Below are 27234 nucleotides of genomic sequence, written 5' to 3' on the forward strand. Positions count from 1 at the left end.
ACACATTATTTTTTTCTTTTTAGATTGCTGTATACTGTAATAGCAACATCTGCAAAATACATTGATTGCAAAATCTTTAAAAATGTCTCGTTTTGGTCTACGAAGTTGTTCAGATGGTTTAAAACTTATAGAGGACAAAAACAATCGTCGTAAATCTTCTAACCCTATATCAATATCTACAAAACGTATTGTACCACAAAAAGAATTGAAATTCTCAGCACACGTCAATAACAATGAGGACAATTTTATTGATGATATAAAAATCGAGTCGGATGAAATAGAAAAGATTTCTGATACATCTGATAAACTGGCGAAGAATAAGAATCCTGGAGGAATTGGTGAAGATGACGACGATGATGATGAAGATAATAACAATGACAACGACAACGATATTGACGATGAAGACAATTACAGACAACAATCTCCTGTTTGTAAAGGAACACTTATCTGCAGTTTACCGTTAGATCGCATCAATGAGATTATATTGAAACTAAATTTAAATAAATCGAAAATTGAGCATGAAAAGGAATCTGATGAAATAATGATTGAGGAGACGTTGGACAACGACGACGATGAAGAGGATGATGCCAACATATCAAAACAGTACGCTTCGAATATAAAGAATCTTTGTTTATACTGTGATAGGAAGTTTTCATCTCATAAAATGCAATTGAAACACGTCGACAAATTCCATTGCTTGCAGCAGGACCGGCGTTGCAGTGGCCGAAAGGCTCAGTTGCAACAACAATCGCAGGTAGTTCCGAGAAAGCGCAAATCGGCCAACGGCTCACAAAACTTTCCAGGTTGCAATTTTTGTCAAAAAAGCAAAGGTCCTTTGCAACCAGTTATATTACCAGCAACGGAATTAAGTTCATTGTTTCTTCACTTAACCGACTGCCATACAGATAAATATTTCGGTTGCAAAACGTGTGTTATAAGATTTCAAAATATTTCTAAGTTATCTAAGCATATGGAAATAGTGCATAAAAGTTTGCCATTCGCCTTCGATGAAAGCAGCAGTAAATCAAAGGATAATGATACCGATTCATTAGTTTCCATTGACAAGTTAACTATCGGAGAGAGAAGCAAGTTATCTTTAAAACGGCAGCAGCGTTCACAAAAGTCGTTAAATAGTTGTGTGACAGCCAGTGGAAGCAACGTTGCTACAGTTAGTTCTACATCTCAGTGCAGCACTGCCATAGCACCGAATACGTCTGTAATCGGTGCAGAAGAGCCGATACTATCCCGCCTAGGATTGACTCAAAATCGTTTACCGAATAATCGTAAAGGAGTTCGATTGCGAAGGGAAAAACTACTTCCAGAGATGCTCCTAAAATCCGAACAAAATCACACATCATCAACTAATTTTGCATTTGGCCAAACTACCTCCATATCTGCCTCTTCCACCTCCTCCTCCACCTGCTCACCGAAATTACGTGGCAAATCAATAAAAGGGATTAGTGGATTTTCCGGCGATACAACTTCAGACGTTGTTTTTCGTGTACCCACACGCAATGATATATTGTCGTGTGTATTTGATGACAACTTCTACAAAGAAGTTGTTTCGAACGTACGCAATAATTTACTCTTCCATTTAGATGGTAAACTTATGGGGAATTCGATGCATGAACTAGATACATCATTGATCCGTCACACTCATCAACCTCCAATACGAAGTACACTAGTCAAAAGCCCGATTGTTGTTACGACTATGGATAGTGAAATTCATGCTGCAACAAGCCTTGCTGCTATTACAGCATTTCCGACGCTATTGACTGCCGAACAATTTGGTGGTGATGCCAGTTCAGCAAAGATTCGTCGACCTCATACTAAGAACTCGTGGAAGTGGAAGTGGGATAGTGTTAAAAAATTTAAACTTATCAATGAGGGTGGAAAAATCGTTAAGAAAATGAAACATCCCATGCTGGGGTTGCGCGACCTTTCCAAACTGGATATGTGGACCCAGTTGACTATGCGGCAAAAACATGAGTTACAGCAACAACAAAAAGTTAACATAACACTAGGTGAACATCATTGGCATCATGTAACAGCGGCTACAGACATTTCAACCGACCAATCGCGCGAAGAAAAACAAAGACTCAACGATCAGCTAAACTTTATATTAGACATGCGCCTTTTGCCGCACATCATACTTGAACAAAACGAACAGGCCATCATAAAGCTAGAGAATGACGAATTTGGCATAGCTCCCACCCAAATGGTGAGTGAAGACTGCGGTGATAGTTTTATGGCACAAACTTTTGCCGACGAAAGCTTCCTCTCTATGCTTAATCTTCTGCCAAATTATGACACCCAAAATACTCGCACAAAATTGGTGCTAAGCGGAGAATGGGCCAGACCACGCTGCTATCTTTGCATTTGTTGTGGAGCTAAATTCGAAAAACTGAAATCGTTAGAAGAACACAAAATGTTTCGTCACTCGCAAATTCTTTCGACTCATTATGAGGTCGTTGGTCGGGAATTATTAAATGGAAATCTATTGCGTCATTTATTTATACCGAAGAAAGCTCTCAGTCGCTATGGCAATGATAGTGACAACAGTTTGATATACAGCGGTGCTGCTCGTCGACTATTCTGGCATAAAAACGAAACGCTTATTCGTGAAATTACCAATAACGAGGAGTCCTCAGACAGTTTGCAATCGGTGCTTCATAGTTGTGCGACAAACTCACCAAGTCTCAAGAATAGCAGCAGTAGTACTGAAGACTGTGACATTGATTCAAAATTGTCAACAACAGCTGCTCTTCAACTGATTGGAGACGCAACAGTCGTCTCACCAACGCACAGTATTCAATCATGTAGTTCATCTTCATCAACACGCGTTAAAAGACAACTGAAAATTCAAACTAGTTCACGGTCATTGCCAATGGTAAATACGAATGCTAATAGTAGTAGTACTAATAGTAGCAACGTCAATGGATCCGGTTGCTCTAAATGTGGTCGCAAATGTAATGGTGTTCTCGATCTGTATCGTCATATGCTTGACTGTTCTGGCGATTACATTTGGTCTCTAGCAAAGAAACGAAAATACCGCTACTATTGCGGGTCGAAAAAACGGCGTCCCTGCAACAAGCACAGTATTTTGGAATTAAGAAAAAATAAGAGCAAAACATCTAAAACGCTATCAATTTCAAATGATAACACTACCGAAGAAGGTGCAGTATCATCATCGAATTTTACGAAAACCAAATCATCCCCTCGATCTCGTCCAAGTGATGGTAAGTTAATATCGTTGGAAGTTCACATTTTATAAATAACATACATGTTTATACTAACAAAAACAAAATATCAGAAATTAAGAATTTTACTCCATGGTATATGTAGATGTACACTTTAATCCACTCATAGGTTTTTGGTATTCTTTTCCTACCATTTTTGAACCCTATTATTTCTTCTGAACTAGAAAGTTGTCTCAATTTTAGATAATTATAAAACACTAGAATTAGTAAATAGGAGAATTTTACTCCGGACTTTTTTAGGATGTCGAAGAGATTGAGACGATGGAACACAACACCTGTTATTGTCTTATGTTACGACGACATAAGAAAAAGTCTGGGCACACGATTCTACGATCTACTAGAGGGGGATAATAAAAATCGTCCGTTTGGCATTCCTTTGGTCACCTTCCTTCTAAGACTCTCCTTCCCTATAATTTTACTACATGCAACTATCTAATTTACCAGGATATTCTGGATCAATGGTCCTTTAACGAATCCCTAATAGCTTCAATTGTAATATTATTGAAGGCTTTCTCGGTGTCCAAAAACATAAACATATTTTCATTTAATCCTATAAAAAGCTTATTTTGAATAAATCTAGAAAACATTAGTTGTGTTCGCCTACTTGTTTACTTTTAAAAACTTGTAACGAGAGAGCAAGATAGTGTTAAAAGTGACAGTTCGTAGATAGCGAACATGATATTTTTTACTGGACATTTTTTGTCCAGTAAATTATTTTTACTCTCTAATATAAAGTTACTGGATTTTTTTTACTGGAAAGTACGCAAACACACCTATTATCTATTATATATAATTTTCTATAATATGTGTACTAAAATAACATAATAATTATAAATAAATTTTATTTTAGCTGAATCCATCAAAAAGATGTTGGAAAACTTGCCTCCAAAACGTATATGCAAGAAAATATTTCCTACTCTAAGTAAGACTAAGAAATCCATCAAAAATATAAAACCCAAATTATTAGCTAAGCACAAGATTTACAATAGTTTGAGAAAGACTCGTGTACGACAAATGTCGCAAGCAGCTAAAATTTTATCAAAAACCAAATCACAATTAAAAAAACCTAAGAAAATGGCAACTAGATCAACCGCATCGACTATAAAATCTAAAGCTGCTAAAAATAGAAACATCAAAAATAAGAAAGCTATTAAAATGGCAATGAAGAAAAGTATTGAAGGGGAAATCACTGAAAAACCACAATCCAGTGAAGAAAATATTAAGAATAATATTCATGAAACATTTACAGATGAAGTGGATCATTGTAATATTAAGACGGAGAATGAACACGCAAAAGATACTATGATAAAGGAGATTGATAATTCTGTTAAACCTTCCGAAGTTGAATCCAATGATCAGATATTGAAAAATTCAAGTGATTTGTTAATACCTGAAAAATCAAAACAAAGTAATGAAGAATTGTCTCAAGCTGAGAAATCAGATTCAATTGATACAGCTACTAAAGAAACAAGCGAACCTATTCTAAATGCTAACCATATTACTATGAATAATGAAGTTCCAATGGAAATTCAAGACAAGACGAAATCTATTAGTAAAGTGGTAGGAACTAACATAATAGTGCCGGCTGAATCTGAACGTAATACTCAAATAATTACTAAAAACGTTAAGCGGAGTAAACGTATCAGTGATTGCATAGCAATGTTAACTGGGAAGCTGGAAGAAAAACTTAAAACAGAACAGAATACACTAATACCACCTCTCCAAGACAAAGTGACTGATAGTGGTATAAAGCTGCCTTTAAAAACGTTTCCGCCTCCTGCTGTTCCACCCCCTCTGCCAATACAACATCAACCGATTTTTGCTTTGCCAAAACCTACTGAAGTCACAGCATCCGGAAAGAGTTCTCCTAAAAAGACTCCAAAGCGAAAAGCTATTTCCAGACGTATTATAAAAACAGATGTGACGGAAAGTATTCCAATGCCTGTTGCAACGACAAATTTTGATAACAAAACTTATGACAATACGAAAATTATTAATCCAGTTGAAATAACTGCTCCTCCAAGAGACATTTCGTTGACAAAGCCATACACGTTACAACAGATTTCATCAACACAGCAAAGTGTAACAACAACATCAGTAAAAAATCTATCTGAACTTGTGTTTTCACAAATGGAAAATAAACGGCTATCAAATTTTATTCCTACAACAGTAGTGTCTTCAATGCCTCCACCAGTTGTTCCTCCGACTGCATCAGCATTAATGCCGAAGATGCCGCTTTTTATACCATTGGATAATGTACGGCAACAGATAGCGGCATCCCATATTACGCCAATGGGTATACCTATGTCAAATTTGCCTGTACCCATTTCAATAGAAAATGTAGTCCAAGCCACTCCCGGTTCCATACAAACAACAGCAGTCGCATTGACAAGCGGTAATATTATGCCACCACCAGTCATTCCTATTATGACAGCTGTTCCAGCCCACCTCGCAGCTCCTTCAGGACTTCAACTATCTGTGCCATCTTTTAATACAACGAATGCAGTTGCAGAACCATTAAATCTATCCAATTCCTCTAAAAACATACAGAAGCAGAGTCAGGACTTATCATGTGCTGGTAATCAACGTCTAAGTGGCATGCCTGCACGTCGACAGACTATTTGTGGCTTTGAGGTACGTAATTTTGCAATATTTGATGAAATGGAGCCACTAGATCTTTCAAAAAAACCACGTCCAGAGAAAATTCATTCTGCTGCCCCTTTTCCACCTAGACATATAGAAATGGCTTCTCTCTTATTGCCCCCACAACTTCATGGCGTAACAAGTGAGTCGTCAATTCTGGCTATGCCGCCTCTAACACCGGAAGCATTGCTGAATAAGCCATTCTACTCAAACCTAGATCTTCTGAGAATACCCCAAGTACGAAATCCGGTAGCAGGTCAAGTGGCTGTTGTCACAAATGAGCCTGTTCAACCACCTGTTGTTTTTAATACCACTGCTGTTCCACAGCCCGCTAAGACAGTAAATAAGAAACGAAATAAACCATCAGCATTACAGATAGCATCTAATATAAACGTGATGCCAGTTGCAAGTACCGGTGAAGGTATAGTTTTAAATTCAATCACAAATATTGCTAAAGGGAATAATGCCAAAGATTTAATAAGTACCACCACCAAAAAAGAATCATCTGCTAAGAACAAAAGCACTCTTCGTATGGACGAAGAAGTTATAAATCATATAGATGATGCCATTAACTCCGTGATCAATGCCGTAAATGCAAGTATGGACAGTGAAGAAGCCCAAAAGGCGCAGGAGATGACATTGCTAAATAACCAAACGGCACCGCAGACTTCGATTCAAATTAAAACTACTGATGATGTTAATGCTCCCAAGGAGTCAGTTGCTGAATTTAAATATTTAACTGCTGCCAGACGAAACATGCGATCAAAAACGTTAGACTGTCGACCGGCGGCGCTAAACAAAGCAATTGTGAAAAACCCTTCCGCCAATATTATTCAACGACCAGATGATGCTACTGCTGTTCTCACTGCTACCACCACTACTGTCATTACTACAGTTACTCCCAATAAATCAACGCCTAAGAAAAACAATGAGATCATCAAATGTTTGGGTAATAAAATACACATAACTGATTGCAGTACCCAAGTGACAATATCTGAAAGCGTTAAGGATAAAAAGGAAACTAAAAAGAATGAAAATAGAGTAAAAGTCGTAGACTTGGAATCAAAACTATTGGATAAGTCATCTAATGAAAATATGAATGATCAAAACAAAACCGCTGTCGAGGATACAATTGTTGAAAAACCTTTAACTTTAAAAACTGTTGAAAATTCTAGCAAGGAGGATGTTATGCAAACAACTAAGCCAGTTGTAGAAAATATTGCAATACCAGCAATTAGTCAAGTAGAAGAACGATTAAATAAAACTATTGTTAACTCGGTAACAACGAATACTATCAATCTGGATTTAGAACAAATGAGTAATAACAATAATACCTCATCAGGATTTCATAGTTCAGCGCAATCTGATCAACAAACCTCTGTTATGTCAACGACAACATTGGCGGTATCAGTGACTCCTGTAGCTGCCGGAAGCGATACAAAGAAGAAACAAAGACGACGTCGCAAAAATGAGTTGGCCGCTATTGTGGCGGATCAATTACTGGAGAGTTTCAAGCTTGACAAAGCGCGTCGAGATAACTTGAAAAAATTGGAAAATTTGGCTTACGAAAAAAGTGAAGATCTTCTATTGACTGGAATGCTGTTGATGTCAAGTACCAAAAGAAATGTGGCGTCGTCTTCTACAAACAACATTAATGTCCCAACGGAGAATATAGAGAATGTGGTTAGTGTAAAACGTACCGGAAAATCTCAACGAATCAATCAAAGTAGTGAAGCTCAAAAGCAAAATGAAGTTACGGCAGTTGAAAATAAAACAGTTAAGGAAAGTCCAGAAATAATTGAAAAACCTGTGGAAAATGAAAAGGATCCATTAGATGTTGGTGAATCTGTCGATGGTAAAAAGAACAACAAGCGCCGGCAGTATCGACGGCGCGGAAAAACGCTCGATAATGAGAATATAAGTAAACTAAAATCATCATTGGAATCATTTTCTATTGATATTGAACGGCAACTTACTGAATATGAAGCGAAAAATGTTAATGTGTTTAAAAATGTTTCACCTAATGAGGGCGCTAAGCAGTCATGTAATTCAAAGAACCAGACACCCACAAATGTCAATAAACCATCTATTATTCTAAGACCAAGTATTCTTTCCGTAACACTTGAGTCCGGCCCAAATCAGGAGATTCCACAAACCCCAACAAAAACTGTGACAAACGATTCTAATAAGACCGTGGTTTCAAGCAGAGATCCACGTCTTAATAAAAACATTCACAAGGAAGGTGAGAAAACCACTGAACCCATCATATGTGCTGACCCAGCTAAAGAAACTGTATTAACTCCAAAAAATAATGCAGGTCCTGAGGAAATAGGAGATTTGGAAGAGGACAACTACTTAACGGAAATAGCTAAAAACGTCAACGAGAAAATAATGTCAACCGAAAATGAAGAATTTGCATTCAAGGACGACGGTTTTGAAATGGTAAACGATATGGGAATGGATGATTCGAACAGTAAATTCTCAAGGCCACCCACGTCTATGAGTGTTCGGAGTGCACCGAATTTCAATGACGATCGCTCGAATTTTGGATCTATTTGCGATGAAAATACGAACACCGAAGTTATGGACATGGATTTGGACGATGAAATGAGTGTGTACACAAGTTATTCCCAGGATTTGGGACGTGGGCGTGGAAGAAGGCGGCGTCGTAGACGTAGTATTTTGTTGACACGAAAACCCAAGAAAAGAGCGACCAGTCGTGATATGTCGGCTGATAAAATTGAGTGTATTTTATGCAAAAAGGTATTTTACAGTGCCAATTCTTTATCAAAGCACAATATGACACTGGCCCACGTGTCAAAGGTTTCCGAGCAAGAGTATTTACTATCGAAATCTCAATCTAATATACCAATTCTTACAAATTCCGAAGAACTACAAACGTATGGTTCTTTGGGACCTTATGCAAGAAGATCAACCAGACGATCTACAATATCTGAGCCTCCCATGCTATCTCGCTGTGAATCAAATCCATCTCCATTGCCATCTACACAGACTAATGTAATTCCGCCATTAACAACTCATCAATTACCACAGGCGTTAACGACATTTAAATCCACCACACTAACAGCGCCAGAAACGAGCTGTTTGGTTCAAGAAGACTTGAAGCAAACTGAAACAATTGTAGATGCACCCAAGTCAACAAAGACTTTACAAAAACCCACCACAAAAGATCAAATTCCCGACAATGAATACGACGTTAATATTAGTATCAATACTGCATACAATGGCAACTCCCGTTTGAATCTAAATCCCGATGAACGATTATTTTTTGAATGCTGCAATATCTTAAAAAGTGCGGAAACTCCTCGCCTCAGTAATGCTGTAAGCACCGGTGAAGAATGCAACATTAATACTAATTATTCCTATGCCTATAATCATCAGGAAAAATCAACAACTCACTCCAATATTAATGTTAATCGTCCACATGCGAATAATTTGACCATAGAGCCTCCTACCTCCATGCGAACATCTAATATACCTGCAAATCATCATCAACTAGCTCCCCCGCAATTGGCTAATAATAATGTGCATGCTATAAACCTACCAACTCTGATGGACCAACAACAAATTTTATTTAGAGATCCGCAATTGGTTAACCAATCAAGTTGCTACAACAAAGGCCCCGTACATGACAATAGGTAAGTTGTAAGATACATACTTAAATTATTTTTATAACTGATCTTAGATTTCATTGTGAAACAAATATACAGGGGTTCTTATGATTTTTTGAAGTCCATAGAGTACAGAAATACTAATAGTTTTTCTTTTAGAGCTAGTTTTTGTACTTGTCAGTTAAACTCAGCTTAACACGTTGTTATATTAAACCTGAAACATGTTTAGCGGGATTTCACCAATGATTGTGTTTCTCACTAATGGATTAATTTTGTTAGCATTGGCTGAAGGAAATTGAAATAGAAGAGAAAATTATTAATAAATTAAATTACATTTTACTAAGTAGTAAAATTAAGAAAGAATTATAGATTATATATATATATATATATTATGTAAATAATATATTATTATTAAGTTCAATAGATGTACCTGAACTGTCGTTTTTATAGACCAATTTTTATAAAATTTTACAAGTCTGTGATATTTATATACATATGTATATTCATTCCTCATATATATCCACGGAAAATGAACTCTGTTAGACATATTTTTTTAACAGTTTCTTGTTTGTTAATTTGTTTCAAGTGTTATTTATGCATTTTTATTTATTTATTTTTGACAGACTCTCATGCTCTGTCTGTAAACGATTATGGCCTTGAGCAAACCTTGTTCTTCAAACCTTCTTCTTTACAAAGTAGCGTTTTTTTCATAAAACATCGAGTAATAGAATAAGACAACAGTAGTTCTATGTTATTTATATATACATATTATCATTTAGTTAAGTACAGCACATGTTATCGAAAGAAAAAAAGACTCAATAAATATTTACTTACTTGCTTACTTCCTCAAAATTTTTCATATAAACCGCGTACATAACTTTTTTTGTAAATTTTAACTTTGTAAAAGAAAAAGTAGCATTAAAGTATATAAAATGTGTATTAAAAATTATATTGATGCTAATAAAGTAATCAAAACAAAGTGCTGCTGTGCTGAATTGTTTATTTTATTTTTCATCTGTTTGTGCTTTGGCATTTATCTGAGCATCATTGGTTTAACTCACCAATGATGCTCAGATAAACCGAGATTATATAGTAAAATAAACAATAAGTGAGAAACACAATTTTTAGTTTTAATTTAGGTTTAAACGAATAATGTAGATTATCTTTATTCCAGAAACTAGCTCTTAGTAATTAGTATTTTTTTGTGAAATTAAAGTATTGTTAATAGTAGTGTTCGTGTACTTGATAATTTGTACAAATTATCACTGGAAGGTACGGGATTCCGTTCGTTTACTTTTAAAACCTTGTAACGAAAGAGCAAGAGAGTGTTAAAAGTGACAGTTTGTAGATAGAGATAAAAATATGTTTAAAACATATGGTTGCAAATATAATCAAAACTAAAAACTTGAAAATTAATACAATTTACAAGTTTGCAAAGAAAAGATTAAAATAAAACAAAACAAACGTTTTGAATTGATTTATAATAAAATACAACTTATTTTTACAAATTGTTGTTCGCGTACTTTCAGATTGAGAGTAATTTATTTTTACTCTCTAAAATAAAGTTACTGGATATTTTTTACTAGAAAGTACGCGAACACACCTAATGTTACAACTTCAAAACATCATAAGTATGTTATTTAGTAACTGATGGAAAATACCTGAGTTTCGATAGTTTAAAGTCAGCATGCTCTCCAAGTAAAGCAGTAGATTTCTATTTGCCTGCGTGTTTTGGATAAAATTTAAGTACTTCAAAGTGAATGTATATTTCGTGACTTCTTAACCCTAACCCTGCTGTTAGGTTAAGCCCATTTGTTCCAATTTTTTAATTGTTTTCTTTGTAATTTTTGAACGGTGATATATACTGAGTTTGTTTTTTAGCTCACATGCTATATAAAAAATACAAGGTTCTGACTTAAAATCGGACTTAGAAAAATAAAAAAAGTTATGAATCTTAGGTTATGGATCATTTGGTCCATAGTATATTTTCTTTGGTTTTCTTTGATTTTTTTACATTTATTTAAAAAAATAAGTAATTTATTAGTTTGTTTTATATGTTTTCTGAAATATAATCATCTTCCGAATCAGAAATATCGGAGTCACTTTCTGCATTTAGAAGTTCTCGCACTTCATCTTCGTTCAAGTTTGCCATGTCGTAAGTAAAACACGTCAGTTCTATTAAAAACTGCACACAAAGTGATCCAAGCATTTGCAAATATTTGTGCTTTTTTACAACAAAAATCCAAAAAGGGGGATCCCACAATTATCTTTTACATATTTAATCTATTTCAAAATCCATTGCAACGATGTATATAAGGCTATAATAGTAAGTTGGACCAAAATCGGGAAAAATATTTTTTAACCCGATTTTTTAAAAAGTTAAAAAACAATTTCAAAATAAAAAAATTTCAAAAACGATTTTGAAAAGAAAAAATAATTTTGTTTACCTAAAAATATTTAAACAAATTTATTTTAAAATATAATTTCGTGAAGGGTATACAGTGGCGGCCAGCTAATTAGGGACAAAATTGTTTACTGTATTCCATGTGATTCTCAATTAATTTTTCAAATATTTCCACACACAGTATTGGCCATAACTAAAGCACCCCCTCAATGAATTTTTTGAATCATAATTTTTTTTGATAAAAACGGCTTTTTTGGGATGTATTTTGTATATATTTTATTAACTAATATTGTTAATGTTCATTTAATATTCATTTAGTAAAAGATAATTTTATTAAAAATTAATTTAAAATTTAAAATCATATAAAAACTCAAAACTCAACGGACAAAACAAAAGCACCCTCTTATAAGATGTTTAAAAATTTGACTCGGTACTGCATATTTGCAATGTGAGTTATCGGGAATCACAATGAATGGACTTAAAAATTCCAGAAGATAAAAATATAGGAAGACGTAATGTGCAAAATTTAAGTTTTATAGAGTTTATTGCGAAAAAAAAACAATGACAAGGAACAAGTACTCCAGTAAATTTAAAATTAAAGTTATTGAAGACTGGAAGACGGGCTTATCACTACATGAATTTAGTAAAAAATATTCAATTAACAGATCAGTTATTTCCAGGCTCGTTTCAAAATTTTTTAAGACTTGTCGATAATCTCCGGTGCATTCTGGAGGTCGTTCGCGAAAAAAAACACGATATTATGATTTATTGATCAAAAGAGCAATACATAAAGATCCTACAGCATCAGCTATTCAAGTACGAACAAGTTTAAGATTATGCGTTAGCGAAAGAACAATCCGTAGAAGAGTAGTAGAAGCCCGATTATTCAGCTGACGACCAGCAAAAAAAAACATTTCTATCAGCTAAGAACAAGAAAGCTAGACTGAAATTTGCCAAAGCCCACATCGACTGGAGTGTCCAAAAATTAAAGACAGTACTGTTCCCTGCCGAATCCAAATACAACTTAAAAAGTTCCGCTGGAATAAGGCGTGTACGCTGACCAAAAGGAGGAAGACTGAATCCTAAGTATTGCAAAGGAACAATTAAACATGGAGGAGTCAATGTGATGGTCTGGGGTTGCTTTTCTTGTCAAGAATATGGATCGGTTCATGTACCGTGATGTATTGAAAGCTGTAATGTTGCCGTATGCCAGTGAAGAGATGCCAATTATAGGGAGCTTCCAACAGGATAACAATCCTAAGCACCCCTCCAAAGTTTGTAAGACTTGGCTACACAGCAATAAGATTCTAGTTCTTCATTTACCTGGTCAATCTCCCGATCTCAATCCTATTGAGAACTTGTGGCACATTGTTAATATGAAAATAAATCGTGAAAATTGTTGAAATAAGGATCAAAAATTTTCACGATTTATTTCATGTCGTTAAAATAGCCTGGGAAGGAATATCGAAAAACGCCATAAAAACATATTATCTTATATGCCAAGAGATGTTCTTGTGCCATCCATAACAAAGGATTTGCAACAAAAAATTAACTAACATTTTTTTTATAGTATATCCTTAAAGGGGTGCTTTAGTTGTGTCCGTTTCATTTTCTACCTTAAAATATTTTTTGATTTTAAGTTACCTCTTATAGAAAGGTTAACTTTGAAAGTATTTGTTTATCAATACTAAACATATTAACAAATGAAAATAATACATAATAGATATTTAAAACTATGATTTTATACAAAAAAATACCATATGAAAAAAATTCATTGAGGGGGTGCTTTAGTTATGGCCAATACTGTATATATACAGTGACGGACATTACAATAGAATCACTACCAATATTTCATATAAAACTATGATTTATATATAATATATTAAACTCTATTTTTATTTTGCCTTTGAATTTTGTTTATGTGGTCAACGCTTACAATTACAACTTATTACAATATTAATAACATTGTTACTTTTCAAATTAAATGATATGAAAATTGGTAAATCAACTGGTATGGTTCTACTAGATATAAAACCTGCTTTTGATTCAGTCTGGCACAATGGCTTAATCTTCAAATTGAAAAAATTTAATTTTCCTATCGAAATTATTAAAATTTTACAAAATTTCCTTGAAAACAGATTCTTCAATGTTTTCTTGGGGAATACTTCGTCACATAGGATCAATATTAACGCTGGCTGTCCTCAAGGGTCATGTCTGTCACCAGTTCTTTACAACATTTTTACAGCTGATGTTCCTGAACTTTCAAATTGCACAATGTCAATATTTGCTGACGATACATCAATTCTCTGCTCCGACATTCATTCAGTGGATATAATTCATAATTTGCAGTTTGCTCTAAATAGCTTGAATAATTATTTCAAAAAATGGAAAATTATGATAAATCCCGAAAAAACAAAAGCTATTTATTTTACGAGAAAACGGAAAGCATGTTTTATTCCCCATAGTTCGTTGCGATTTTTAAACTTCGACATACCTTGGGACAACGATGTCAAATATTTGGGTGTTATACTTGATACCAAAGTTAACTTCAATAACCATATACCATATATAGTTAATAAAATCAACAAATTAATAAGAGTATTGTACCCTCTAATAAATAGAAAATCTCAACTAAATATTGACAACAAGAAACTAATAATTAAATCCATATTTCATCCCGTTATGTTCTACTGTGCACCAGTATGGTTTTCGTCCGCTAAATGTCATATAAAGAAGCTTCAAGTAGCACAAAATAAACTACTCAAGATGGTATTCAATCTACCATGGCATTATTCCACTCGTCGTCTACATGATCTTGCTGGCTTCGAACTTGTCCAAGAAAGACTAGTCAGATTGACCACAAACTTCAACAGCAGATGTTCAACTTCTCAGTACCCATATATTAATGAACTTTATTCAACGTAATTTTACCAGTAGTATAGTTTTTTTTTTTTTATCTTAATTTGTTTCAAATAGGTTTTTGAACATTTTTTTCCTTCAATTCAAATAATAAATCATCTGTATATATGTACATATATATTATAATTCATAGCTTATTATTAAGTAGAAAAGGAGCATAAGCCCTAAACTCTTTACCTTCTAAGACAAATGTATATAAATTTAATATTATCGAAATAAATAAAACAAAACAAATGATATGAAACGTAAATTTTGTTGAATACATTGCGACAATAAATAGAATCTCATTTAAAAAATTAAATTAAAAGTTGGCTCTGACTTTTTATTTTTGGATTTTTTTGTTAATGAGAAAATATTTTAATAGTAATTATTAAATATTAGCTATCGGTAATAAAATATTTATCAAAAAATGGGTCGCGCAAAACATTGCACTGAAGAAGAAAGGAAAATTATTAAAAATTTAAGTTGTTCCGGCCGATCTCAACGTGAAATTGCTAAATTAGTAGGACGATCCCAGAAATTTGTTTTCAATGCGTTATCCATCCGCAAGCCGCCACGTTCCATAGGAAAACCACGAAAAACTATTCATCATGATGATAATTTAATTGTTATAATATCCAAACGAGATCCATTTAAGTCCGCTGACGCAATCCGGAAGGAGATTGTTCAAAGAAGATTGATGGATGCTGGTCTGCATGGCAGAACTTCAAGAAAAGTTCCTATGCTCACTAAAAAGCACGTGGCAGCAAGAAAGAAATTTGCCAAAGAACATAAGGATTGGTGTGGCCCGGAAAATATAAAAAAGTGGCGAAATGTGTTGTGGATGTAATTTGATTGGTAGCGATGGTAAAACATGGGTCAGACGTCCAAAAAATGCTGAATTAGATTCTCGGTATACAACAAAAACGTTCAAACATGGTGGTGGAAATATTATGATATGAGGATGCTTCTCTTGGTATGGCGTTGGCCCAATTTACTGGATTAAGGAAAATATGGATAAGCACCTGTACGTGAATATTTTGGAAAATGTTATGAAGCCACATGCAGAATGGAGTATTCCCTTAAAATGGGTATTCCAACAAGATAACGACCCAAAGCACACTTCAGGTCTTGCGAAAATGTGGTTTTCAGATAACAAAATTGATATTATGGAGTGGCCCTCGCAATCCCCTGACTTAAATCCTATCGAAAACCTATGGATAATAGTCAAAGATAAACTTGGACCTGAAAAAGTGAAAAACAAGGAAGAATTATGGCAAAAAAATCTGGTACGCTATTCCTCGTTCTACATGCGAAGATGTGATGCTGTTATCAAAAATAATGGTTATGCAACAAAATATTAGGAAAACGATGCGTTTTTAAGATGTTCTTTAATTTTTATAAGTATGATTGATTGATTCTATTTTAATGTCGCGTATCTCATTTAGTTTTTTTTTATTTTAGTTTTATTTATTTTTTGTGTACACCATAGGCATTAATATATACTGAAATAATTTAAATTTTTTAACTAAATTCTGTAGTTTTAATGATTTACTTAAATTTATATATAGTGCTTCTATTGTATTGTCCGTCACTGTATGCAAAAGGACTGTTTTAACACACAAGTGTGTTTTATTCAGCTGTGTCAATTTATACATATTCATATTCGATTAACCGTGAATTAACCGATTAATTTTCGAATAACAAATAAACCGATTAATTTGTGTCGATTAACCGAAATTCCTTTTTTTTGCACTTTAACATACATATTTTTTTGTATTTATTTTTCCGTTTCAATTAAGAAACAAATTTCAAATTAAAATTACATATTTTTTCGAACATTCAACAAACATGTTTAGTGAGTATAAAAACTGACATATTTAATTTACATGTATGTATTTGAAACTTTGTTTGTATTTTCATGTATAGACGAATTTTTTTTGGAAAAGTGTTTTTTATCAGAACTTAACGAAACTATTAAAAATATTCAATATCTAAAACAATCCAAAAAGGACTCCAATGGTATAACTAAAAAATAACTAATATATTGGGTATTCTTTATCATGATTTCGATTTCTCCAACAATACATCAGCGAGAGAGTTTTCTCCAAGTGAAGTTTTATTAAATCTAAAGAAAAAAATAGTTTTTAAGGAAAACATTTAAATTATATTGTTTTTTTTATTTAAATATTATTTCAGAAGTTTTCAATAAAACCCTAAAAAACTTACATGTGTATACAAAAATGATGTCAAATACCATATTTACTATTATTTTTTGGTTGAATTGTTATGTTTTGTTTTTGTATGTATTTGTACACAAAATTCTTTGTTGTATTTTCAATTTAAAATTAAAATAGAAATTATTCGGTTAATCGAATAATTTTAAATTAACCGATTATTAACCGAATAAACCTTAACCCCGATTAATTATTTGCTCATTAACCGATTAAACCAGAAACCCGATTAATTGAATTCCCTAATAAATATATTTCCTAACTTTTATATAATTATATTTTTATTATTAGAAAATATTCAGATTAGTTCCACTCTTTCTTTGTCGATATACATACATATTTTGTACCGATTTTTCCAAACATTTTTGAGCAACTAAAAACATTAATACTAAATTTCATACCACTAGGTCCTTTTGTTTTGGCACTATCGCACTTAAAATTCAGTCGACCAAAAACAAATGCATTCCTGAATAAACTAATAAATATGTACAATTTTCTGAACTGTTAGATAAGATAAGACTTTGGAATTTTAATATTTCACGTCGATCTAGAATTCTATGAGATTAATGTGCTTATTTCTAATTTCACTTAATTAAATTAATAAGCAGTATTCACGAAGGGAAGAAGTTGGCGCCAGAATTCAGATTTGTGGATTTTGAGTGTAAAGCCATTCAAGCTCTTTACTGCCACTACAAATAACATGGGGTATGGCTAAAGAAACCTTGTCGGTTATATATCAGATGATTGCCGGTAAAAGGTCAACTGACTTTTATTTGGTCGCCATCAATGACTGCTTCCCAGTGGAGAAACATTCAAAGTTGCCAAATGCCGTCCTCATAACGGTTGCGGGCTGTCTACAGAATAGTTTAGAAATTGCTTTCGATGCGGAAGGGTTTTAACCAAAACTGAATTAAAAACATCAGACTGGTTTAGTCTAGAAACCACAAGAGCGGTGATAGGACAAATAATACATTGCATTATTATAATAGATATTTATGACATTGTTAATTATATTTATTTTTTTGTTAATTACAGAAATGCAAGATCTCCAACTTACTCAGCAATTTCTCATTTATCTGCTGTTACAAACACCACATCTAGATTTAAAACAAAGGCCGCCATGAAAGGGTATGAAAACGTAAACATCGATTTGAATCAACAGCAGGAATCGAAATCTCGTACTATATGCAAATTGACAGAATTGGCAGAAATAGCATTGGGAAATGAGGAGAAACCAAATTCACATGACTTTTCACCAATTCAGAGTAGTTTAACTCCGCCGGAAGTGTCATCACATATAATCCATCCGCACCAGACGCCAAAAATTGATATGGACAATATAATGTGTCCAAAGGGGTTGAATATGCCAGAGTACGTTACGACTACATTAGTAACTGAAAACATCAGAGAATGTAATGCCCAGATGCCCACAAGAAGCGAACGTACGAAAAATAACGAGACCCGAAGTTCAACTTCATCGAAAACTATTATGCATTCATCGATTATCAAGGCGGCAGTTGAGGAGCATCAGAAGGCTCACACAAGCAATAAAATAATCATTCCTGATCGGCCGTTTAAGAACATTGGCCTAGAGGAAAAGGAGACCATCACTTTCCAGAAGCCTAAAGCTCCTGCTGTCAATCTATTAACTGAGGACAATAACAGCGTGTCTACAGGAAGTTTCTCTGATAGGGACGATTATGATTTTGGTTCCCTGAGCTGTGACGACGAAGTGAGTGTACGTGAGAGCAACGATAAAAATCAGAAAAATAATACCTCCGAATCTAGCTCGGAATCCAGTCGAGCCACAGCGAAGACATTTGAAAACAAATCCTTAATAATGGGACGAATTTTCAAGAATGCCAGCACGAAAGCCGCCATCAAAACTACTGCTGTAAATACAGTAAAGGTTAAAAGTGTAGGTGTTCAAAAAGATCAAACACCGGCACCCAAAGCAGATCTAAATCAATTATTCGATGAATTGCGTGGCAATTCTAGAGTCGATGGCATTGTTAGCGACAGAATTTCTAACCCAACTGCGATTGAGATTAGCCCAGTTGCTGGTATACCTTCTGGAGGGAATAGTCGAGCAAACCATAAGCAATATCAACAGCAACGTGAATGTTTAAAATCTGTTATTCCAGCAGCTTCTCCGCCGGCTGTAGTTAGTTCCACAACAGCAACACCGCCAACAAATGTTCGAAAAACCAAGACAAAGGCAGTACGAGGTAAGTCAAATGTCGCAACCAAATCTCGTAAAGATATATCAAAGTTACAAACAGAACTTGGAATGAGTCCCGACGAAATAAAGAAATTAATAGATGAGGGTCAACGCAAATCGAAACGTCGCTGTGCGACAAATCGTCCAAAGAAATTGGTAGAAATGTGGAGTTCTGATGAGTATGAAGAATTCCTTTCCACTAAAGACATAATCGCGCTAATTGAAGAGAAAGAACAACAAGAAAAGCGTAAAAAACGCAAAAACAGTGTAAATATCTCATCGAGTACAATTGAAGTTGTAAAGGAAAAAGAAATTCCAGACGTGACTTCAAGCACGAAAGACGTAAAACGTCGCAATACTCGCCGGATGAGTATGGCAGCAGAACGTTCAGAAAATGTTTTACTCGATCGAGACGAATTGCCTCTTAAAAATACAAAAACTAAAAAAGCCATTACTAAAAAGGAAGAACCTGTCAGTACAACCGCCAATACCACAAATGCCAGTGAATTAGCAGCAGTAAGTAAAAAAATCGAAAAAACATTGCCCGAAAAGGGCAGGGGCAAAAAAGTAGCAAAGTTAACCGAAATAATAGAATGCCCTGCAGTCGTACCAACAACAAACGATAAAAATAATGTTTCGCGCAAAAAACGTTCAAATAACAACAGTAGTGCCAATAAATCTAAGAGCAAGCTGGTGCAAAAAGCAAAACAAGCGGCAGCGGCCAAGGAGAGTTCTCGTGTAAAATACAAAAAACGTCAATTTGAAGACGATGAGGAAACCAATGAAGATGTCAGTATTGATGAAGACGTGGACGACGACGATGATGATGACTTCCTTATATCTGAATTAAAAAATAAACAAAATAAAACACGCGGCGGTAAGGTAAAAAATACAAAAACTGTAGCCGCTGCATCAGCAGCCATTGTGACGACTTCAACTGCTAACGTCAAGACATCAACACAGGAAACCTCAGCTAAAAAACGGACTTCTACCAACAACAACAATTGTAACAACTCAAATATTGGTGCTGGCAGCAGCAATGTAAAAAATCAACAACACAATCAGTCGGCAGCAAAAACTAAACGCAAAAATCAATCCAATCAATCACCCCCGCGACGTAAACGTTTGGCAACTGAGAAGCTCTACTACTGGTCTTCGTCTAGTGATGAGGATTTCGGTCGCATCAATAACAACAAAAGTAAACACCAGCCACCTGAAAACTACGAGAACGCTGCTGGCGAGCAATACCAAAAACACGGCTGGATTGTAGGTGATTCCCATAAAAAATTAGTAACACTTTTGGCCATTGCCAAAGGAAACAAAAAAGTCGACTCAAACAGCGGAGTCAAAAAGAACATTGGTAAGAAACGCAACTAAAACTGTAGTTAGTTAGTATATGTAGACCAAAAACTCAAACAAAAAATCTGCATCAATTTACCTTAATATTTATGTATGTTGTATATGAGATGACAGATTTGATTACAATACAGTTACCATAAGCAACAATGTATCTATAAGTATAAGTACATATTATATTTAAAATTTAACGGTACACATTAAAATATTATAAACATATTATATAAATACATACATACATGTGTGTATAGTAATTAATATTATATTATATATATACATACATAAAATATATTACATACGTAGATTTAACTCGCATACTTACACTCTACTCATACTAGTGATAAATTGTACTAATCAACTATAATAGGAGTCATATTCTAACATACTAAGTACTACTAATTGAAAACTGTTTATTATTTCAAAATCATTTAAAAAGATTTCAAATGGAAATTATTAATGCATTAGTGCATTTGTAAGGTTGCTGAACTATTTAGATCATTCAATTCTTAGCAGGAACAGCTGTAGTATTCCTTAAATATAATACTGTGACATTACAAAACACTGCAGTATCAAGCTTAGGGAATAACTTGGTTGGTCCAAAAGGTTCCATAAAATGTTTTTTTATTTTTTACTTTTAAGCTAGTACAAAATGTCGTTGTCGTAAAATGCCATAAATATAAAATATTCAATGAAAGGTGGTTTATTCGTTAACATTTCGCAATGATTTTCTTTTATGTCGGTAAACTTTTTAATATCAAATGTAAAGGTGGAAAAAAGTTTCCATGGTTACATACGTGACAGTGGCACACTTCATTGAAATACCAAATTGGGAAATATTTAACTTTTTTATCGAACTTCATGGTCCTAAGATACATCAATTACAGATGGTTTTACAAAAACGCAAAACTGCGAAATGTGGCAAATTTTTTTGATGAAACATTATTTAATAATATTTAAACATTTACCATCATATTCTTAATCAATTTTTAAAATTATAAAAGGTTTATAACCCTCCGTTAGTCGCAATCATTCAATCGAGACTAGTCGCAATGTATCAAATTGATGTCAGTAAAAAAAGGCGCGTTTGAAAATAATCTCTTCAATTTGTATTTCGAAAACATAAAAACAATATTAAATGCAATGTACATATTTAAAAGAGAAATACAAAAAAATTGCAGTAAAAATATTATTTTATCAAAAAATAGCTTAAAATTTAGGGTGTTTAATTTACAATAAAAAAATGTTTGCCAGTATCAACTAGTTAGATTAGTTGCGAGTAAAGGAGGGTTAAAACAAAATTTCCGTACAAAATAACGTAATTCTTGTCGTAGTAAAATAGCAACATATTGACACAAAATTTAACAAATTGTGAACGAACCTTTTTGTTTTTTTTTATCAACAAATTCGAATACATTTTCTGCTTTGTAATGCCGACTTCCGCGTCTTAATTGAATCTTTATTGATAAATTGTATTATATTACTATTTTCTGTAGAATCTGTTTAAACAAAATTTTAATTTAAAATAGCGACGAATCCTAATTTAATATCATCGGAAGTGATTTCATGTGTTACATAACACGCGACTTCAAGTGCAATACGGCAAAAAGACAGCGAAACATGGAGGAGGCAACATAATGGTATGACGACTGTTTTTCTGCTGCTTTAGTTGGCTCATTGTTCAAAATTAATTAAATAATGGATGGATTTATCTATAGAGACATCTTGGAAAGAGTAATTCTTCCAAATGCTGAGTATAATATGCCTTTTCAATGAGTTATTCAGCACGATAACGACCCCAAGCACTCTTCACATGTTAAATCGTGGTTAGCACAAGAAAGAGTTTCGGTAATATAATGGCCACCACAATTTCCAGATCTAAACCTTATATGGGAGCTATGATCAATTACGGACCGATCATCATGAAATTAGGTGATTTATGATGATTTTTGTGTGTCTTTTACGGTCTTATATGGAGGCTATGATTAATTAACGAAATATCTTCAAAATTGCGACCTGTGCTTTGCGCACAAGGTTTACATGGACATTCAGCCAGCCAGACGGACGGACATCGTTTAATCGATTCAGAAAGTCGTTCTAAGTCGATCGGTATAATGACGTTACAAACATCTGCACAAACGCATAATACCCTCCCCACTATGGTGGTGTAGGGTATAAGAAGTTACTGATTAAATACATAGTTTGACGTTTTAGGGGTAAACATTGGAAACTCTCTCTAATAATTGTACCTAGTAACTGATTGTATAAGGATATATGAATAATTAAATAAAAAATCTGTTCATTATCATCATCAGGTCACATTTTTAATGAAATACTTATTTTTTTAAAGTTTGATTTGTTTCAAAATCGCCCCACAAAATATGGAAAAATTACACGAAAAGCGTAAAATGGCAACACTGAATTCAACACCCTTGTGAGAGATGTAAACCAATCAAAAGTCTCGAAATTTTAACCGGAAATTGTAGATTAAATATAGATCACAACACGTTAAATAATTAACACACATTATTTCTTATTTTTTTAATACATTTGACACCACTTCATCAATTCCGAATCACGTTATTGTTGCACAAACTGGAAAATATTTTTTAAATTTATTTTTGACATTTTATTATAGAAAAAAATTTAAAGAAAATAAGATTTAAACATTTTTATGGAACTCTGGTGAAAATTAAAAAGACACCAATACAACCTCAAAACTATGTACTAATACATTCTCACGACTAAGGTTTTTTCGCTCTCAGTAACGCTTCTATCCATGAAACAAATATACAACGTAGTCTCACAAAATAAAACTATCTTCCACAAATAATGCTTGCTATCTTTTACATAAAAAAATAGTTGAATAACAAAACAAAACTTATAAAATCAATTCAAAATTCAATAAAATCAAATGAGTTGGAAATGAATTACTAATTCCTTTTTCTAATTCAAAATCAATTCAAATTAATTGCAATTCAATTTGACAAATTCATTTGAATTAGAAACGAATTCTACAAATTCATCTGAATTGGAAACGAATTTCAAATCATTTTTACCAAATTCATTTAAATTGACTCAAATTTCATTCAAATAATTTTTGTGTGTGAATGATGTGGGATGATTCGCGAATTAATTCAAAAATTAATGATTCATTTACAGCTCTGATCACCATATACTCGTGAAATTAGATGTCGAATGTAGTAAAAATACGTACTTAGTTCAAATCTACAAATTTTCTTTTTTTTTATAGGACTTACAATTTTTTTTTTTTCATTTTATACATCTGAAAGAATTGCGACCGTATTCAGAAAAGCTTACAATGGTTTGTGGATTTACTTAAAAGTATTACAACTAAATAAAGAACCTACTAATATCAAAGTATTAATGAAAAGTTGTCTTAGTTTTTACCTAACAGCTCCAGTTTTAAAGATATAGTGACATTTATTATTTATATAATTTACACCAGTAATTCGCGAGCGGCCTTCCGAGCCATAACATACATTCTGGATTATGAATCACCTCAAAAATCTCTTTCAATTGAGTAGAGTCATATTATTGAACATGTTGAAATTCTTGTGTTTTTGGTTTAGTTATTAAAACTTTTTTTTGTAAATTTTCTGAAATCAAAATAACTGATCGTTATGTATTTTTGTCGACTGATTACGAACATAAAAATAGTTTTTTTCTACCACCTCTTGTTTTAGAGGTATTGTGCATTAATTGAAAAAAAAATACTTTAAATTTCCCTTTTTAAGTCCATCCAAAATAATTAGGTTTTTATGTAAAATTTTTCATTAATAACATAATGGCTATGAAGAAAAGACGTTGTTAGTGAGGAGCAACGTGAAAGATTTCACCAAGATATACTAGTAATAGAGGAACGATATCAAGAAAGATGGTACCATGATGGCCGATTACAGCTGGAATCTTTGTCGGGCTCTTAAGCTGGCTCTTTATTCAAGAAAATCTTATAAGAGAACATTTTAAACTTAATCTATCTATTTGACTCTGTAAAATAAATTCGTACAAAATATTTAATTTTTATGTGATGATAAACATTTTTGGTTGCTATTTAAATAAGTAGAAAATTAGATAAAATGTGAAGTTGCTTTCTAAATATTTCAGGACCCTTTCAATGGATGTAAAATTGTTTACTTAAAATTTTAAATCCATTGTCTAGTTTGTGCATACATAAAAAATTTTTTTAAAAAAATTTAAGTTTTCAAAGTTTTAATAACTAACCTAAAAGAACATAATTTTGAATATTCTTGGAATACAACTTAGATATCCTGATATACTAACCCATGTGACTATACTCAAATGAAAGAGATTTGTATGTGAAATATTAAGCGAATAATACAAAAAATTATGTAAATCATGCAAATATTAAATGTTCTATATCTTTTCAACTACAGCTGCTAGGAAAAAACGCCATCGTAATCAGCACTCTCAATTTAATAAAAAACAATGGACAGAAGTCTGGAAAATTTGGGAGTGTTGACCAGTGTTATCACTCTTTAATTACAAAAGAGTCTTAGTGATTATTTAGCAAATTTCTTATTATTTCATGTGTAGACGTTCTGCATTTATCATTAAATGCTTTTGTTCTTAACTACCTCTGAATGCAAATTCCCATCACGTATATTTATATTATGCGATGTGACAAATTCTTCACTGATTGTCATTGTATCCAGTTTTGGTAGTCCAAACAAAACCAATTTAAAATTTGTAGCATCTTTTATTTCATGAGTATAAAACTGGAATCTATTGTCCTATGGTGCTATAGCCCCAAAGATTTCTTCTCTTTTGAGCAAACATTGACGATTTTTACAATTTTGCTTTCTGAAACTCCAGATGTAATGTATAAATTTTTCTTCGCAAGCAATGACTCAATGCAAAATCGTTTTACAAAATCGTCATTCAAGGTCTCTCAGCTTCAATGCGTATGGTACTCAATTTCCCTGCTTTTGATTGAATCCTGCTGCTTGCTAAAGTTTTCTTCCCGCATATGACGCTTTGTTGGCACAAAATTCGACATTTTCGAAGCAAAAACAAACTTTGTTGTTTACACTATAATGTTCAATAACTAAGTGAGAATAAATGACAGATATCTACTCTTCAAAATGACATATATTTTAAAATAAATGGCTCCCGTTGACTCATAAGCCAAATCACGGATCATATTTTAACCGTAGGGTTCTCAGATTTTGTATAAGTTATATTTATTTTTTAATGTACATTTTACGTTGTCGAATAGATGGTAAACGAAATCCACACTAATCAATTTGAAGAAGAATAAATGCCAAATATTTTGTTTTCATTTATCACTCAAATGTTATGATACGTACTTTTGATTTATGAAAATCATGCACATGTTGATACGTCGTTTAGAATTATGGATATAAAATCGTTATTTTTGGACACAGACGTCCAAAAATTTGTAGAGGGTAAAAAACATGATTTTGATTATTTTCATGATACGAACTTTTGGATTTTCGACGACGTTATACATATGGGGGATTTCATGCCAAGTGAACCACTGAATTACTTAAACCCTCTTAAATGGACCTAAGCTTTCTTTTGAACAAAAAAAATTAAAAAAGTGCAATTTTGGACAAAAAAAGTTAGATTTTGCAAAAATTTCGGTAAAATATTTAGCATTTCCACTTTTGCATAAGGGTAGTGTAAAATGAAAAACAATTGTCTTCGTTAATTTTTAGTTGATAAAGATTGTGTATGTTAGTGTGTTGTATATGATCCAGTTATAAATCATTAGAATAAATATTTTATCTATTAAGTGTAAATTGTTAAAACATACAAACATAATAATTAATAAATTAATTTAAACACCCTCGTCGTTCCCTATATTTCATTGTTTTCTCAAATTTTGTATATGTACAAGGAGTAGTAATATAAATATATATAAATTAGTTTAAAACAAAAATAATACAAATACTATATTTGAGTAGTTTAGCATAGATTATAAATAAGATTAAGTTGTAGTTTTGTAATGTAAGAAAGAAAGGCACTGTGCTATATATTGATAAATATAAATAAATACTATATATAAAAACATGAATAATAATTGAAACACACAAATTAACGAATGATTTTGTTGTATAAAAGTGTACTATGTTTAATTTAATAATTTGTATGTGTTACGTATTGTAATTTAGTATTTTTTTAAATAAATATTTTAAATTAATATAATCGTAAAAAACACAGAAACACATCTTTAAAATTAATAATAACAATAAAGCAAAGCTTATAATAAATAATTAAAAAAATAAAAAAAATATGTAAGCCATTTTAAACCAAATATTAATTGTTGTTTTATTTTTTAAAATCGGAAATAGGTATTAGATGTGGTTGGGTTAGGTTAGGTTAAACAGCGTGTCCTATGTAGTTGTGACATGTCCCGTTGTGATACCTGGAAAGCCGTCTCCTCCTCTTCTTTGTTATGACAACTTCTACAGAAATCGTGAAATGGAAGATTCAACCGGAAGTGCTCAGGAGTCACCAGTCACCGCAACTTCTAATTCAAAAACTATATTTTTACTGCCAAAATATTGGGACACAAGATTTA

General features: G+C 32.9%; 1 protein-coding gene across 1 annotated transcript; it reads left to right on the forward strand.

Annotated features, from left to right (window-relative positions):
* The first annotated feature begins 26 nt into the window (after window positions 1-26).
* Window positions 27-26967, forward strand: LOC135959173 (uncharacterized). The gene is made up of 3 exons (XM_065510244.1): window positions 27-3239; window positions 4111-9562; window positions 18107-26967. The coding sequence occupies exons 1-3, from the start codon at window positions 83-85 to the stop codon at window positions 20667-20669; spliced, it is 11172 nt and encodes a 3723-aa protein (XP_065366316.1). The 5' UTR covers window positions 27-82; the 3' UTR covers window positions 20670-26967.
* The last annotated feature ends 267 nt before the right edge of the window (window positions 26968-27234 follow it).

The sequence above is a fragment of the Calliphora vicina genome, chromosome 4, assembly GCF_958450345.1.
Source record: "Calliphora vicina chromosome 4, idCalVici1.1, whole genome shotgun sequence".
In the NCBI taxonomy this organism is placed as follows: domain Eukaryota; kingdom Metazoa; phylum Arthropoda; class Insecta; order Diptera; family Calliphoridae; genus Calliphora; species Calliphora vicina.

Coding starts and splice junctions, on each gene's coding strand:
- LOC135959173 (XM_065510244.1), top strand. CDS start 83: ATGTCTCGTTTTGGTCTACGAAGTTGTTCAGATGGTTTAAAACTTATA. Junction 3,240..4,110: donor TCGATCTCGTCCAAGTGATG/GTAAGTTAATAT, acceptor ATTTTATTTTAG/CTGAATCCATCAAAAAGATG. Junction 9,563..18,106: donor GGCCCCGTACATGACAATAG/GTAAGTTGTAAG, acceptor TGTTAATTACAG/AAATGCAAGATCTCCAACTT.